Source organism: Pan paniscus, chromosome 16 (genome assembly GCF_029289425.2).
Source record: "Pan paniscus chromosome 16, NHGRI_mPanPan1-v2.0_pri, whole genome shotgun sequence".
Classification (NCBI taxonomy): Eukaryota; Metazoa; Chordata; class Mammalia; order Primates; family Hominidae; genus Pan; species Pan paniscus.
In genome coordinates, this window is record NC_073265.2 from 75207668 (window position 1) to 75226411 (window position 18744).

Sequence of the window (18744 nt, forward strand, 5' to 3'; positions counted from 1 at the left end):
TGGGCAACAGAGGGAGGCTCTGTCTCAAAAAAAAAAAAAAAAAAGGAAAAGGAAAAGAAAGAAAATGAGGTTTACAGAGTCATTTACTTGTAGTTAGTCATGCTTTCTATTATATTGAAGAAAAACATATCCATTGTTTAATTTACCTACTAGAGAAAATAGAGTTATATGGCTTCAGTTCGTTAAGTTATTTACAAAACCAAAATAAATAAATAAATAAATAATTTAAAAAAGCAAATACAAGTCCTGGACTGGTAGGTATGAACTTAATTGGAGCAATTTTCTGTACAGTTTTCCTTGAGTGGAGGTAACTAAGTAGCTTCAGTATACCTTCAGATTGAATTCCAGCTCATTGTTAGCGGAGAACATGGTCAGCTACAGCTATGTTTCGAGATCTTGGTTATTTTAAAGAAGTTTCCGCTGCAGTTGTAACAGATGTGAATTATTCTAGTTAGCAACCCAAGGAGGTTAAATCACTAACCTGTCTCTGTAGCCTTCTGCTTACTGAAAATGCTTTTCATTCTGCAAACCACAGAATCTTTCTTGGAGGAATCCTCTTTAAAATGCCAAATCCTGACTGCCTTTGTTCCCTTTACCAATATCCAGGCAAAAAATTACAACTCTTTCTACTCTTAGACCAGGTTGCTTTTCAGCATTTGTTCATTAAGGTGTTGTATGTGCCTGTTGCAACTAACAATTCTCGAGAAGCCTGTCAGCAGTTGTTTGGCCAGGTGTGCATAGATGGTAACACTCATGAGTAACACTTGGGTTTTCTTGGGTGAAAGCATACCTGTAAAATTATAAAGGTCAACTTGAATGTAAAATTATAAAGGTCCACTTAATGGACATAAGGGCAAGTTACCCAGTTTGCCTTCTGAAAGTTACTTAAGCTCGTATTTTCTCTGTGACATTTAATTACTTGGCATTAGTAGAGTTAGATTCACAAAGATTAATTAGATCGAGGAAAAAACACATATATAAAATATCAGATAACTATGGTCTGTCCATATAGTGTATAGAAAAAAATCTGAGAAGTGATCTTAGGTGGTTCAACATTTGGATAAATTTAATGCGGTAAGAAAATCTAAGTGCAGTATTCTTTCTCAGTATTCCAAGATCTGTGGGGGAAAGGTAGGTGGTATTCTTTGTGCCATGCCCTTTTAGACAGTTTTGCTAGCTGACATAGAAATAATACACAAACAAGGGAGATATACCCAGAGGGATTTTGTGTCCTCCTTTGTTTTTGAGACCCAGAAATAGAATGAATTAACTTTTGTGCCCTATGTTCAGTTTCAGTCTAGAAGGCTTGACAGGAGGAGCTGGTGTCGGAAACAAGCCATCCTCATCTCTAGAAGTAAGCTCTGCAAATGCCGAAGAGCTCAGACACCCATTCAGTGGTGAGGAACGGGTTGACTCTTTGGTGTCACTTTCAGAAGAGGATCTGGAGTCAGGCCAGAGAGAACATAGGATGTTTGATCAGCAGGTAAGTCTTAAATATGTCTAATTTGGAAAAAATGTATTTCACAAAATATGAACATAGAAGGCAAGGCTTCTGGTAGTATAAGGCTAGTAGCTATGATTACTTGCCCATTATATGATATACTTAATCTAGCACTAAACCAAGTGTTTAGCACCTAATTAAAAAGGGCCAGGCATGGTGGCTCATGCCTATAATCCCAGTGCTTTGGGAGGTTGAGGCAGGAGGATCAATTGAGCCCAGGAGTTCAAGACCAGCCTGGGCAACATAGCAAGACCCCCCATCTCTACAAAAAATTTAAAAATTAGCTGGACATGGTGGCTTGTGCTTGTAGTTCCAGCTACTCGGGAGGCTGAGGTAGGAGGATTACTTGAGACCAGGAGTTTAAGGCTGCATTGAGTCGTGATTGCACCACTGCACTCCAGCCTGGGTGACAGAGCAAGACTCTGTCTCCAAAAAGAAAAAAGAAAAAATAAAGACTATGTTAATCTGCATAGATTTAAATATTCCATCAAGGCACACTTTTTAAAATTAGGAAAGTATCCAGGATATTAAATTGAGTTTTTCCTTCTTATCTGAGACCATCTTTTACCCTCTCAATAGTAAACTGAATCTTGAAATACGCTACATATCGTTATTAATTTTCCCAATTCTCTAAAACATATCCCAAGTTTCTCCTTTGTAGGAAAAAAATTAAAAACAAAACTTTCTTACTACACCTTCCAGGAAATGTCAGTTGATTCTCTCTCCTTCCCATCCCTACCAGAATTCTTTTTTTAAAAAATTATTATTTTTACACTTTAAGTTCTAGGGTACATGTGCACAACGTGCAGGTTTGTTACATAGGTATACATGTGCCGTGTTGGTTTGCTGCACCCATTAACTCGTCATTTACATTAGGTATTTCTCCTAATGCTATCCCTCCCCCAGCCCCCTACCACACAACAGGCCCCGGTGTGTGATGTTCCCCGCCCCGTGTCCAAGTGTTCTCATTGTTCAGTTCCCACCTATGAGTGAGAACATGCGGTGTTTGGTTTTCTGTCCTTGGCGATAGTTTACTCAGAATGATGGTTTCCAGCTTCATCCATCTCCCTGCAAAGGACATGAACTCATCCTTTTTTATGGCTACATAGTATTCCATGGTGTATATGTGCCACATTTTCTTAATCCAGTCTATCATGGACATTTGGGTTGGTTCCAAGTCTTTGCTATTGTTAACAATGCCATAATAAACATACATGTGCATGTGTCTTTATAGTAGCATGATTTATAATCCTTTGGGTATATACCCAGTAATGGGATCGTTGGGTCAAATGGTATTTCTAGTTCTAGATCCTTGAGGAATCGCCACACTGTCTTCCACAATGGTTGAACTAGTTCACAGTCCCGCCAACAGTGTAAAAGCGTTCCTATCTCTCCATATCCTCTCCAGCATCTGTTGTTTGCTGACTTTTTAATGATCACCATTCTAACTGGTGTGAGATGGTATCTCATTGTGGTTTTGATTTGCATTTCTCTGATGGCCAGTGATGATGAGCATTTTTTCATGTGTCTGTTGGCTGCATAAATGTCTTCTTTTGAGAAGTGTCTGTTCATATCCTTTACCCACTTTTTGATGGAGTTTTTTTTTTCTTGTAAATTTTTTTAAGTTCTTTGTAGATTCTGGATATTAGCCCTTTGTCAGAGGGGTAGATTGCAAAAATTTTCTGCCATTCTGTAGGTCGCCTGTTCACTCTGATGCCTACCAGAATTCTTAAGAGAGCATCTATGCTCCCTGCCTTCTCTTTTTAAAATTTTATTTATTTATTTACTTATTTAGAGACAGGGTCTCACTCTGTCGCCCAGACTGGAGTGCAGTGGTGCCATCACAGGTCACTGCAGCTTCAACTTCCCCAGTTCAAGTGATCCTTCTGCCTCAGTCTCCCAAAGTGCTGGCATTACAGGTGTGAGCCACTGTGCCTGGCCTTTGCCTTCTCTTTATCACCATCTAATCATCTCTTAATTTCTGCTGCTACCAGTCTCTTGAAACTCCTGTCTTGAAGGTCATGGATTTCCATGTCAGCCAAATCAAAGTGACTTTCATCTTCTGGATGTCCTCATTATCACTTACCACTTTTGACAATCCCTTGGGGAGCTTTTGAGTTGAGAATTCAAATTATTTGCTTTTATAGCATTGTACCTCACTGCAAGTCTTTTCTCTTCCTCTTGGGTCAGAAGACTGATTAATTTATGAAAGCATTCTGGGATGCATCTTATTTCCTCCAAATGAAACACTTAAAATTTAAAAAAAAACTGTTTTTGAATAGATGACTGGAGTTTGAGGCAAGAATCTAATGATACATTTCTAATTAAACAAAAACGTTGACAACCTCTTCCTTGATTTGCTGAGTAGGACTTTGTGTAGAAGTTTAAATTTTTATTGCATCCTACTACGAAGCACTAACATGACCAAATATAAACTTGACACTGAAGGATTATCTTAGTAATTATTGTAACACTTATGCTTGTGTGAGACCAGACAAATAAAGAGATTTAGGCATAATGAAAATCAGTTGAAGAGTGAATTTTGCCCCTTTAAAAAATTTTTCTACTTGTTCTGATACTTCAGAAAGAGTTAGAAAAAATAAGAATATGAAGAATATGCTTGTTGAAGCAAGTGATTTAGATTTACTCAGCCTAATGGTAACAGAAAAAGGAAGAAAAAAATAGGAACAATTCTTGGATGGCTACTGAGCACAGCTTTGCTAAGGGTAAATAAACCAGTGAAAAAATCTTTAAAATAAATTGCATTTCAAATTTATAGACTCCTTTGGAAATCATTTACAAGATGAGGTAAAATACCAAAATTGTGGATTTGTAAACAGAATCATAGACCAAGACTGACATATCCCTTCAGATTCAGCTCCAGCTCATTTAAATGACTTGCCTAAGGCCGTGTAAGTGGCTATTAGCTGAACAGTATTAAACTCAAGAGTTCCTGGCTATTAATTTCTCTGCTTTTTTCCAGGTTTTTGGAGTAGGTGAGTTTTCAAGGAGGAAATAAGAATGATTTAATTTTCTTAATATTATTTATGTGATACCTTTTCTAAGATGGATATTTCCGGGAATTTGACAGATAACCCTGCATTTTAGTAAGACGTTACTACCACTGATGTGTTTCTAAAATGGACTGTCTTTCTGAAGTGGACTTTCTGATTCAGTCTTTCTAGATAAAGTTGTTGTTTTAGTGCCTTGCTATGCTTAGCCTTCCTGGAATCTCTACTTACCCATAGTTTTTATCTTGTATGGAACCTCAGAGTAGGCATTTGAGCTGCTTGTTTCACTCTGATCTAGACGAGTTGCCTGCAGCCAACTTCCTGTTAAAAGTCTCTGCCTTTCACTGAGGTCGTTTTTTAGACCTCACAGTTGTATTTGAAACATAGCAACTGTTTGCCTCAGCTGCCATGGTTACACATGAAACAAGCTCTAAATAATCAGAAGTCTGGCCTAAGTGAGTCAAGTTCATGCTAGTAACGGATTTTTCACTGCTTCCCTTTCAATATGTGTGAGTCATAAGGAGGCAGATTTCATTCTGTGAAGGGAAAGGATTAATGATAAAGTCAGTTAACAATTGGAATGGGCTCTTATCACCAGAAGTGTGCTAGTGGACACTAGATGACTGTCTTTCAGGGATGTTGTACCAGGAACTTCTGCAGGTGGTTGGATTACATGGTCTCAAAGCTGCTGTGAATTTACTGAGAGAGTTAAATTATCAAATTTCAGTTACCTTTATGTTCATGTAGAATCACTATCATCTTAGAAGAGGATAGGGAAGAGATTTAGGCTTCTTTCCAGATACACTCTTGTTTTATTTGTGATCTTAAGACACTTTACTTGAATCTCAATTTCCAATTATTTAAAATCAGAGGCCAGGCCTGGTGGTTCACACCTATAATCCCAGCACTTTGGGAGGCTGAGATGGGTGGATCATTTGAGCCCAGGGATTTAAGACCAGCCTGGCCAACATGGTGAAACCCTGTCTCTACCAAAAATACAAAAAATTAGCTGGGCGTGGTGGTGCACCCCTGTAATCCCAGCTACTCAGGAGGCTGAGGCGGGAGAATCGCTTGAACCTGGGAGGCGGAGGTTGCAATGAGCCGAGATCATGCCACTGCACTCCAGCCTGGGCGACACAGTGAGACTCTGTCTCAAAAATAAAAATAGGCTGGGCGCGGTGGCTCACGCCTGTAATCCCAACACTTTGGGAGGCCGAGGCAGGCGGATCACAAGGTCAGGAGTTCGAGACCTGCCTGACCAACATGGTGATACCCCATCTCTACTAAAAATACAAAAATTAGCTGCGCGTGATGGCACGCACCTGTAATCCCAGCTACTCAGGAGTCTGAGGCAGGAGAATTGTTTGAACCTGGAGGCGGAGGTTGCAGTAAACCAAGATTATGCCACTGCATATCAGCTGGGTGACAGAGTGAGACTCTGTCTAAAAAAAAATAATAATAAATAAAGTAAAATCAGAATACTATTACTGATATTCTACTATATCTGTATGAAGAAATATTTAGATTTTCAAAGAACAAGTATTGTATGTAGTTTGATATTTCCAGTGAAATTATTTTTAAGTGATTATGCATCCAGCAGATATTTATTAAGTACTTACTAAGTTTGAAACATTGTTAGATGCTATGAGGGATACAGAACCGCTGTAAAGAATGGATACTCTAATGATCCCCATTTTACAGATGAGAAAACTAAGCCTCAGAAAAGCTAAGTAACTTCTCTGAAACTGAGCAGCTGTTAAGTAGCAGGAGCAGACTTTAACCTAAGTCTGTCTGACCACAAGGCCTGTGCTCTCACCCGCTTCTTCACTGCCTTATTTTACTATGTGGGTCAAATTATAAGGTTTTATGCTTATCTAGAAATATGAGAGTATATGCTTACAACGTGTTCTTCACTTTTTTACTTCACAGATATGTCACAGATCTAAGCAGCAGGGATTTAATTACTGTACATCAGCCATTTCCTCTCCATTGACAAAATCCATCTCATTAATGACAATCAGCCATCCTGGATTGGACAGTGAGTATACTACTTTTTAAAAAAATTAAATATATTAAATCTTAACCACTCTTCCTATTATTTTTCTCACTTTAAGGCCCCATAACATTACCTGCCAAAATTTGCTTACTGCTTCTTTGAGTGAATGGCTCAGCACTTAAACAGAAAAGGTGGCATAGAGTTTATCTTGAGATCTTCTTCCTTTTACCTAAAAATATCCCTAATACATTAAGTTTATTGTATTTGTGTGCATGAATCTGACACACTTTTTAAAATTTTTTTATTTTGAAATAATTTTAGACTTGAAAAATAGTTACAAATAATATTCACTGGGAAAAAAATTGCAAAAATAGTACAAAGTATTCCCATGTATTCTTCACTTCCAGTCCTCAAATGTTAGAATACTTGTTTCGCCAGCCTCTCTCCCTCTCTTTATCACTCCCCTTAAAGATTTTTTCTGAAACACTTGAGAGAATAAGTTATATCCATAACTCTCCTTTACCTCTAATTTAGTGTGTATTTCCTAAAAACAAAGATACTGTCTTATATTACCATAGTATATGGGTACCATATACTGGCCTTCTCTGGCTACTGAGTGCTAGCATTAGTATATAAGAGTACCTTATACTCTTATATACTGTGGTAGTACTCTATTACCGTAGTATAATTATCCAAATCAGGAAATTAATATCGATAAAATTGTGTTATCTAGTATGTACACCTTATTCAGATTTCAAATTTTCTCACTTATTTCTGGGTCCAAGATTCAATCTAAGAATATACATTGAATTAAGTTGTCATATCTCTTTAGACCACTTTAATCTAAAAAGTTCCTCAGTTGATCTCTGTCTTCCATAAATTTGTCAGTGGAGAAACCTCGCACAGTAACTGACCTGAGCTTTTCAACAATGTCAAGCTCAAGAAGGACAAAGCAAGACTGAGACAGAGATTTAGTTCAGTGAGGGCCAGTAGGATTGCATCTGAAAGGGGTTAGTGGACCTGTATGCGGATTCAGATCAACTGGTGATGGAAGTTATGTAGAGATGTCATGGCATCCATAAGCGCAGGGCCTTGTGATGCTCAAAAACATACTTGGATTGGATCAGTGTTGTTTGTCACAAAAAAGGCAACTTGTTCTTTGAGAAGCCTCATTTTTTATTTTTTAAATGTTGATTTTTTTATGAGTAGTTGCTGTGTGGGATCTGGATATAAAGATTAAATTCTCATCAGAGAGGGAGTGAGTGATACATTATGTTCTTTGCTGAAAGACCATGTGTCTTGGAGGCTGAAGCAAAGGAAATAAACACACTCTCCTGGTGTTTATGGGGTTTCCTCATTGTTCCCTGATATAATTCAGTTTAAGAGTTGGTGACAGAAGCAGATGCCCTGTATTCATGGGATGTTCCATCTCACTTCATGACTTACTGGAATCCTAATTTTTAAAATTTTCACAGTGGAATTAAGACATAATGGATGACTCTAGCCAGACATGGTGACACATGCCTGTAGTCCAGCTGCTTCAGAGGCTGAGGCAAGAGGATCATGAGCCCAGGAGGTCAAGGCTGCAGTGAGCTGTGATGGCACCACTGCATCCCAGCCTGGGTGATAGAGTGAGACACTGCCTCAAAAAAAAAAAAAAAAGAGAGAGAGAGAGAGAAAGACATAATGGGTGATTCTGTTAACTTTTTTCTTGTTTTCATGTGATTAATATTTCAAATACAAATCTAGAGTATTTGACAAAAGGTGTCTAACGAAGACTTATTTTCAAAGATATGTCCCCCAGAACTGTGACAGAAATAGCTTTTCCTGTTTTTGCTTGTTTGGATTTTTTTTTTTGAATTTGGCTTTGAGTTAGATGTTTGGCTTGTATAGAATGGAAAGTACAATTGAATAGTTTGCAGTGAATTTGATAAGCCAGAGTGCTAGCACTCAGTAGCCAGAGAAGGCCAGGAAGGCACTCTAAGTGAGACATTTCAGCTCAGCGTCCCCGCCTTCCGTGACCAGCAAGTGTCGTGACATAGTGGATATTGTACTTCTACAGCAACAGATACCTAGTACCAACAGAATGTGTCCCATAGAGAGACCTTTTTCCTATATTTTGTGACATGCTTTCTTTCCTTGTGGATGAAACACTTCATTATTTTTCCTTCACAAAACACAGTGCTTTTTGACTGTGTTTTCAGTTGCTATCCAAACACTATAAATAATACAGCTAACTCCCCAAAGCGCTATTCTAGAGGTTCTGACACATAGAGCTTTTCTTCCCGTTGCTGAGAATTTTTCTGCTCAACTCACCTAGGGAACCTGATTTCAGTAGTAGACTGCTGTCTAAAGTGGAGCTTCAAGCAAGAGTTTATTCCTTTCATCCAAATGTAATACCCTCATTCTGATCTGTAGCGTACGTTTCATGCAGGCTGGAATGATAGCTAGCCCCACGTACCTTCCTAATAGCATATGCTGCAACAGAAGGACCCATCAACCTTAATGTCACTATTTCTCCTTAGTTCCTCCTATATACAATTAAAATAGTTTCCCACCTGTATTTGTTATTCTACACTAGAAACATAATACATCATTTTGGAAATGTTAAAATTCTGACTAAAGAGAAGACTAAAACTTGTGTTAAAGTGTGTGTGGTATGCCTTAAGCATTGGGATAACTGATACTTCATAATTTGCTCCAGGCTCAAGTGTTCAATTCCAAGTCACTTAAATACTCAGCCTGATTCATCTATGGTCATAGTCTCCCTAACTGAAATAGTGTCATAATTAAAATCCTCAGTGATTTTTAAAGCCTAAAATGTTTGGTACCCTTAAAATATTTTAACTGATATTTTAAGCATACTTAGTAGCTGTATTACTTTGAGCTTGTTACTGAAACTCTCTGCCTCAATTCAACTGTTAAATGGGGATGATAATGTGATGTGGCTTAAATCTGACTTCATTTGAAGTCCATAGCATATTTTCTGTCATATAATGAGCACATGCTGTCATTGTGGAGTGTGATTGTTCACAATAACCAGAACAGTGCCAGGGTCCATTTTTCTCTGCCTAGAGCTTAAGCAAGGTTAAACATTGCTCACCATTGCTAGGACATTGTCCCTTGTTGTCTTGCACTTGGCTGTTTATTATGAGCGTGCTTGTTTAGGAACAGAATGTTTTCTAAACTCATCCTAATCTCACGCTTTCCAGCTTTTACCTGTGCTCTTTTTTCTTCTAAAGAAATTATTAGTTTCCTCAACCACAGTTTATCACAGCTGTCAGCAAAACTTGAGCATTTCTGAAAATGTATTTCCACTGAGCTGTTGTCCAGAATGTCTTTTGTTGGGTCATTTGCTAGATTAGAAAAACAGACAAACTTGTAGCATTATTTCTAAGCTGGGATCTGTTTTTTAAAAAATCTACTGATGTAAAGGAAAATACTGAATAGAGAGGGTGACTAAAATATTTCTGTATCACTTTCTGGGGTGGAGAGTAGGCAAGCAGTAGCTTCTTTAGGAACCACAGAGGACGGGAAAAGCTGCAGTGTCTCCTGTCTTGGACTTCCTGTCTTGATTCGAAGGGTGGGATATGATGAGCATGACTTGCCGGCCATTTTTTAGGGGGTCGCAGTAGCACAGGTGCTGGCTGTGTCATGAGGCTTGGTGCCTGGGAGGACTGCCCTGAGAGAAACTTCTCCATGGAATGTGTTCACAGCATTTCTCCTCCTTGCATCAGAGAAAGATTGTGTGGGGCCTTTTTCTCCCACTGTGCTGGGAAACATAGATGGTTTCTTGATAGAACTTAAAAATAAATTTTATTTTCACATGTATAGAATTCAGTTATTACAGATGATCCCTTTCTTTTTTTTTGGAGACAGAACAGAATCTTGCTCTGTTGTTGCCCAGGCTGGAGTGCAGTGGCACAATCTTGGCTCACTGCAAGCTCTGCCTCCCGGGTTCATGCCATTCTCCTGCCTCAGCCTCCCGAGTAGCTGGGACTACAGGTGCCCGCCACCACACCCGGCTAATTTTTTTTTTTTGCATGTTTTTAGTAGAGATGGGGTTTTACCATGTTAGCCGGAATGGTCTCGATCTCCTGACCTCATGATCTGCCCACCTCGGCCTCCCAAAGTGCTGGGATTACAGGCGTGAGCCACCGTGCCCGACCCAGATGATCCCATTCTATGGCTGTATTTTTAACCTTTTCATTGCTCCCACCCAGAAGATGCTTCAAATAATAGAGAATCTGCTTGATTGCATCCCTGGAAACACATTAGTGGTGATAATGGTGAAAGGGGAATTGGACCCGTTAGACGTTTTAACTTCATATGCTTCTTAATGAGATTTCATTTTCCCCTTCATTTTGCATGGTTTGTTACAGGTTGAGCATCCCTAATTTGAAAGTCTGAAATTTCTCCAAAATCTGAAACATTTGAGCACCAACATGATGCCACAAGTGGAAAATTCCACATATAAGGCCTTAACAAAATTATGTAAAATATTATATAAAATTACCTTAGAGCTATGTGTATAAGCTGTATATGAAACAAATGAATTTCATGTTCAGATGTGGTTCCCTTCCCCAAGATGTCTCATCATATATATGCAAATATTCCAAAATTCAAAATCTGAAATACTTCTGACCCCTAGCATTTCAGAAGGAATACTCTGTGTGTATCACAAAGAAGGGCACTTTCCCTTGGGGTTGTTTTTACACCTTTGCTTATGGCATGTGAGTTTGCCAAGTTTCTTAAGCATGTTGTGATGGGAGTAGTAGCTTGTAGTTGTATGGCATGCATTAGACTATGACAGCTAAGGCCATCTTGAGAGCTGAACTGTGGCAGTTACATATCTGTACCAGATCTTTAAAAAGGTAAAGGATCTGTGTGACCAAAGATCAAGGTGGGCCTCTGGAAAGTTAGGCATCAGTGCTATTGAGGATATTTTATCTCTGTTTTCTGGATTTCTTCTCTAACTATGATGGGAATTTACTGAAATATGTATGTGTGTGTGTGTGTATATATATATGAAGATATGTGAATATATATATATTCTTAGCACAGTTCTGTTTGGAAAAGATAACATTGACAAATACATCAGAACAAAAATGTAATCAGACTTCTTTTTGACATTTTTATTAAATTGTAAGACTGGAAAACATGCATGTTCATTAAATGCATATATAAATATAAACTTTAATTCAATTACCTTATAAAATTGAATTGCTGTGTTACCAGAACATTTCCTTTATATAATATATATGTTGGAAATTTCCGTATGTCAGGGATACTCTAGACACTCATCACGTAAGATTTTTCCTTATGATCCATGATTTTGTGACACATGAAGGAGATGTTCTTAGATTCTGAGTAATAGGGGCAGCTTATTTTCATTTTCTAAATCTGTTTGACATTTGGAGGCACATCGGAACACACATTACAGTAGTATCTTACTTTTGCACAAGACTCTGCCTGAGAAACTAGTGTGTATTTGTACCAACATTTCTTTGATCTGTTACTTGGAGTAGCTGCAACAGCAAATAGTGATGTCACTTAGCATTTATCTGGTGTATGGAGTGGCTTTCATAATAGGTAGGTACAGGGCTTTTTCTCTCATTTCATTTAGGACATTGAGATTCCAGAAAGTCTGATAAAGGGAAGTTCATTTATTAATGTGTCTATCCAGTAAATATTTGAGTACCTACTCTTTTCCGTACACCAGGCTAGACCGTGGTAGGAGAGGGGTGAACTCACAGGTAGGGTTCCTTTCCTCACCACATTTACAGATGAGAACAAGTGAATCTAATAGAAAATGGTAAATGCAGCAACTGAAACATTTGATGTTATAGGACTGACAGACCTAAGGGGTCAGAAGGCTGACTAAGGAAAAGTAATATTAAAGTTTGGACCAGAAGGAAACTGGGAATTAGCTGGGTGAATTAGTATGTGGAAAGCAAGACTGAGGAATTTGGGCCTCTTGCCTGAGGGAATTGGAATCATTTACATTGATTAAATTGGTCAAATAATGATTAGAACACTTCAGGCTGACCATAGTGAGAATGTATTGGGAGGAGAGATTGGATCAGTAGAAGGCTTTTTTTTTTTTTTTTGAGAAGGAGTCTCACTCCATTGCCCGGGCTGGAATGTAGTGGCGCTGTCTCGGCTCACTGCAACCTCTGCCTCCTGGGTTCAAGCACTTCTCCTGCCTCAGCCTCCTGAGTAGCTGGGATTACAGGTGCCCACCACTATGCCCAGCTAATTTTTTGTATTTTTAGTAGAGACGGGGTTTCACCGTGTTGGCCAGGCTAGTCTCAAACTCCTGACCTCATGATTTGCCCGCCTCAGCCTCCCAAAGTGCTGGGATTACAGGCGTGAGCCACCACGCCCAGCCAGGAGAAGGCTTTTGCAGGATTCAAGTTACAGTAGTAGACAGTGTCCTAAACCAAGGCAGAGAGCAGTGGCAATAGGGGAGGAATAGAGGTTGAGCTGGAAGACAAAGTGAAGAAGCCTGAGTGAAGTGTGATATAAGGATTCAGGAATGGTGCCCAGGTTTCCATTTTGATTAATGAGTTAGATGTTGGTACCACTCACTAAATGAAGGAACACAGGAGGAGGAACAGGTCTGCAGGAAAAGATAAGTTCACTTACCTGCTTTTGGAGCTTTAGCTGCCTGTGGAACATCCACCCACAGGTGAGCAGGGAGAGGAATGAGCCTAGATCTAAACAGAGATCCGGCTTCCAGATTAGAAAGATGTGAGTCACCAGTGTCTTGTATGCAGATCGTTGTTAAGAGGTGGAGTGAATTAGGAGATTTGGGGTGAGGGAGAAGAGAGCCAGATATAAAATCCTGAGGAACACCACTACTAGATGTTTTTAGTATACTTTTAAGGAAGAAAACCCCAGGTATGAATTGTGATCATTCTTATTTTCATAATCTAACAGGTATGTATTTATTAGCCAAATATTTTAGAAACTGCATTAGAATTCTGTATATTCAGAAATGGAGATGAGAATGTAAACAAATTATTACATCATTCACCTAGACAGCATTTCCCGGAACCACATAGGCCATTGACATTATGCTGTTTCCCCATGTGCTGAAGGCCCTGGCATAATCCGCGCATGCTCTAATGTCTTCTGTGAACCTCCTTCTCAGCTCAGCAGCAGATGCGGCCAGCAAGGCGGATCTCCATCAGCATCTCTCCGCTCCTCCTTAAGTCTAAAACTCTCTTTTCTCTTGGCTCTTCTTATTCGAGTGATGAGGAGGAGGAGTTGCATAGTAAGTAAGCAACTTTGGTGTCCAGTGACTGTTCTTGAAGGTCTGACCAGCTCAGAAAATGCTGTAGGCTTGGTACTAAGAAATTGTATGGGGGCTTTTAGCCTCTTGCATGCCATCCTTTGTAAGTCATTTGTCTTTATGCTTGCCTTTGAGAATTGGTTTGGATAGAACATTTTTTTGTCTTCTGTATAGTACTAATGCTGAGCTACTGGCCTCCTGATTCCAGGGCACAAGATAATCTTTCTAGCACACAGATACCCTCAAAGGTGTAGGGGGTGTGTTCCCATCCCATTGTGTACTCTTTCTAATAATACTGTATGCTAATTTCACAAAACTTTTTATTTGACAATGTAAATTTTATTTTCCTTGTTTTGTTGTTCTGTCTCATGGGACAGATATCTAGATGTTCATCTGTGGTATTTAAAAGCTATTGTTACACTTTTTTTCTTCTTCTCCTTTTCAGACCATTTCTTTAAAAATACCTTTCCTTTAAGATTAGACCCCATGAATTAGAGGGAGGGAGTTATATACGTTTTGTGTGTTTTTTTTTTTTTTTTGAGTTGGAGTCTCACTCTGTCGCCCAGGCTGGAGTGCAGTGGCGCGATCTTGGCTCCCAGGTTCACGCCATTCTTCTGCCTCAGCCTCCCGGGTAGCCTCCTGGGTAGCTGGGACTACAGGCGTCCGCCACCACACCCAGCTAATTTTTTTTGTATTTTTAGTAGAGACAGGGTTTCACCATGTTATCGAGCATGATCTCGATCTCTTGACCTCATTATCTGCCTGCCTCGGCCTCCCAAAGTACTGGGATTACAGGCGTGAGCCACAGCGCCCAGCCGGAGTTATATACGTATTTATCTCCTACTTTCTCTCTCCTTTTGAACTTTTATTTTTACTTCTTTGGATAAGCTGTAGGCTTCAGATGAATACATTCTTACTTGATAATGCCTAGTATAAAAACTTTACAAGGTATCAATTTTAGTAAACTTGGAAAAGAAAGAAATTCCCCCTTCATGAAAATTACAGTCTTCAATTGTGCAAGATTTCTAGAATATTCCAGGATTGCTTTTAATGGAGAAACCACTTATAATAGAAAGTTAAATAAAATTGTTTTTATATAACTAGTATTATGAGTCTGAGACAATTACCATACCCATATGATTAGGCACCCTAATTCCCTACCACTTGCTGATTCTAAGTTTCAGCAATATTAAGTGTTTCTCAAGCTGGCATTTTCACACTATTCTTAAAGGGAAGTGCCTTATGCACAATAAGACAGTTTAGTTAATTTGGTTTTAAATGGTGGCCTTATTAAGGATTTGGTATATTTTTCACTAATAAAAGATGTTTGAAAAATAGACACAGAATAAGATGATCCCAGTTGTAATAGAAGGAAGGTTGTGAAAATCCACTCTAACTTTGGGTATTCAGAAATTTTCAAAGCTGTTTCATTTCAGAGTATTTGTAATAGGCTGGGTGCAGTGGCTCACACCTCTAATCCCAGCACTTTGGGAGGCCGAGGCGGGCGGATCACTTGAGGTCAGGAGTTTGAGACCAGCCTGGCCAACATGGCGAAACCCTGTCTCTACTAAAACAAACAAACAAACAAATTAGCTGGGCATAGTGATGGGCACCTGTAGTCGCAGTTACTTGGGAGGCTGAGGCAGGAGAATCGCTTGAACCTGGGAGGCAGATGTTGCAGTGAGCCGAGATCATGCCACTACACTCTAACCTGAGTGACAGAGTGAGATCACCTCATCTCAAAAAAAAAATTAAAAAAAAAAATCAAAGTATTTGTAATATACTGGGAAGTAGCCAGGGCAGCATGGCAAATAAACCAAGGTCCCAGTCAGGCACAGTGGCTCATGCCTGTAATCCCAGCACTTTGGGAGGCTGAGGTGGGCGGATCACAAGGTTGGGAGTTCAAGACCAGTCTGGCCAACATAGTGAAACCCCCGTCTCTACCCAAAATACAAAAAATTAGCCAGGTGTGGTTGCGGGCTCCTGTAATCCCAGCTGTTCAGGAGGCTGAGGTAGGAGAATTGCTTGAACCCAGGAGGCGGAGGTTGCAGTGGCCAAGATCATGCCATTGCACTCCAGCCCAGGCAACAGTGTGAGACTCCATCTCAAAAAAAAAAAAAAAACAAAAAACCAAGGTCCTGCTAATACAGAATTATGATCCTATAACAGCACTGGTCATTCAGTTAATCCGACACAATGGAACCCTAAAAATACGGAAGCTTGCAGAAACTTTTTGAATCAAGTATCTTCTCAAAATGTGTTCCTTAAATTCAAAACTACTAGTAAGAATTATGTGTGGGCAGGGAGAACCAAAAGAAGGGAGAGGTTGGTTCATGGCCAAATATTAGTAAATTTAGGAAACTCTGGGTTAAGCAGGTTTAAAATGCTAACGTTGTGTTACATTGTGGATTTTCAAGGCAGTGTTCAATATACTGTTTCTCCCAAATGTATTAACTAGAAAACCACAATATGTGCAGCACTGTATACAACATTTCATGAAACTGGTGTTCCACGGAACACACTCTGAAAAATATCAACTGTGTCCATCCAGTAGTTCCACCCTGAAGTTCCTGGCTGTAGTATAAATCTGCAGGTTATTTCATGCCTTGAAAGATAATCTAGTTGAAATATATTATTTACCCACAATAATACTTTGCAGGCTAACTTTAATGACAAGTTTCGTTTCGTTTCGTTTATTTTGTCCATAATTTTGTCATGGAAGTAGCATTGGTTGTTTTCTACCCTTAGGTGCTCTGAAAACTTGATGATACTTTAGGAATTTCAGAGGCATTGGTGGATTAATTACTGTGTTCAGAACCACATCTAAAAGGTCATCATAACTTAACTAAAATTTTTAGCAGTGGAAAAGTTGAAAATATTATAGGAGTCATAGATTCTCCTAGTACTCAATCACATATGTGTTCAGTCTTTAATTTATTCCACACATATCTGCTGGAAGCTTATGATTGGCCCTGCTTTGTGTTGGTTGGTATTTTTCTGCATTATGAATTTTATTTTTATTTAGTTCATATTACTAGGGTGGTAACTTACTAGGTAATTGCTTAAATGTATAGTAGAATCCAGGCAAGCTTAGAAAATTTAATGCTGCTCATATCACTGAAGTTTCCTTGGGCAGAAGAGATTTTAAAACCACTGATTTAAACTATCCTCTTGATTTTTTTTTTAAGTACACTAAGGCATCATAAAATTAAAATGCTGATATTTTATACCTAGATTATGCAGAACCTGGGGATGGATCCCAGATATTCTTATGCTGCTAATCTTTCCCTCTTACCTGGCTGTTGTTACCATGTGTTGTAAGTGAAATGAGTAGAAGAAGAACCCCAAACTGGGAAAAAGGAAAAAAATATGGAAGGCAATCTTTTGAAGACTTAGAATTTGTTTTAAGGTTTCTTATGTATTATTCCTACCTGTTGGCAATTTAAATTTAGCCAGGTGCAATGGCTAACACCTGTAATCCCAGCACTTTGGGAAGCGGAGACAGGAGGATCGCCTGAGCCCAGGGGTTCAAGACCAGCCTGGGCAACATGGCGAGTCCCTGTTTCTAAAAAAAATTTGTAATAATAATAAATAAAAATAATAACTACAGTTTTGGATTTCTGTTCAGAATCTAGAACAGTTTGAGAGTTGAAGAGTTTCAAATGCGGGTAATCTGGGAGTTTTTTTGTTTGTTTTTGTTTTTGAGATGGAATCTCACTCTGTTACCCAGGCTGGAGTGCAGTGGCGCAATCTCGGCTCACTGCAACCTCGACCTCCTGGGTTCAAGCAATTCTCCTGCCTCAGCCTCCCGAGTAGCTGGGACTACAGGCATGCGCCACCACGCCTGGCCAATTTTTGTATTTTTAGTAGAGAAGGGGTTTCACCATGTTGGTCAGGCTGGTCTTGAACTCCTGACCTCAAGTGATCTGCCTGCCTCTGCCTCCCAAAGTGTTGGGATTACAGGCACGAGCCACCGCGCCTGGCCCAAATGCTGGTAGTCTGGTAGTAGAACATCTTCAAATCTCTATCAGATTAAAGTTTTGCTTACAGTAATCTCAGAGATCCTTGAAACCAACCTCAAGGAAAAAGGAAGGTGTTTTGTCTAAATCGTTAAAATAGTGTTACAGAGTAACCTTTGTTTCCCTGGAATATACATGGAAATAGTTCTATAACTGATGTCCTGAAAATTGAAAATCATTTATCACTATGACTGAGGCCTTGCTCTCATCTAAGTCTTCAGTAACTCAATCTTTATTAACATGTGGTAGATCAAAATAATAATATTCCTTCTATTTTTTCTTCATATTGCCCTATCTGACATAGTCTTAGAATTTTAATGACCTGCGGCAGTTTTTGGTCCAGTGGTTGTGGAAGGAAGAAGTATGCATCTGCCTCATTCATTTTTATCTCTATTAGCCTGGAAAGGACTTTGCCATCTGTTTTATCTCCCTCATTTCACAGATGAGGAAATGAAATCCAAAGGTCTCATCCCAAATTAGTGACAGGGCAAAGACTTGATAAGCCAGCTCTGATGCTCTTTCCTGTTTGCTAATCTATTTCTAGCAATTCTCATGAAAATATTAGAGATGAGCTAGATCTTATAGAAACATATAAAAGCAGTATTAACAGGGATAAAATATGACATTTAATTTCCTATATTCTTCCTATGATGTCATCTCAGAAAAGGATGGTTTGTGCAAACTGAAGATTGATAAGAACTGGAATTAAACATGCTTCATATGTGTTTAAGCATTAGAAAAAGTTATTTGGAGTCTTTTTAGTTACTTGAATCCTGGATTAAACTTATTTTCTTCATGAGAAATTCACTACCTACTTCTGGTTCTAATTTGAGGGTTTCAAGTTTAATTTTTCCTTCTTTCAAACCTTTAGAAGGAGGAGGTACCATGTGCTGACTTTCACATGCTGTTTTTGCTTTAGC

At 39.0% G+C, this 18744-nt stretch overlaps 1 protein-coding gene across 14 annotated transcripts in view; it reads left to right on the forward strand.

Annotated features, from left to right (window-relative positions):
* The window catches only part of AKAP13 (A-kinase anchoring protein 13), a 361925-nt gene that overhangs the window by 276942 nt on the left and 66239 nt on the right, over positions 1-18744 (forward strand). For all 14 annotated transcript variants that reach the window (XM_055098908.2, XM_055098910.2, XM_055098909.2 and 11 more), the window contains 2 exons: positions 1291-1483; positions 6442-6550. In XM_055098908.2, the coding sequence (XP_054954883.2) occupies positions 1291-1483; positions 6442-6550 (302 nt within the window). The remainder of the gene's footprint in view (positions 1-1290; positions 1484-6441; positions 6551-18744) is intronic.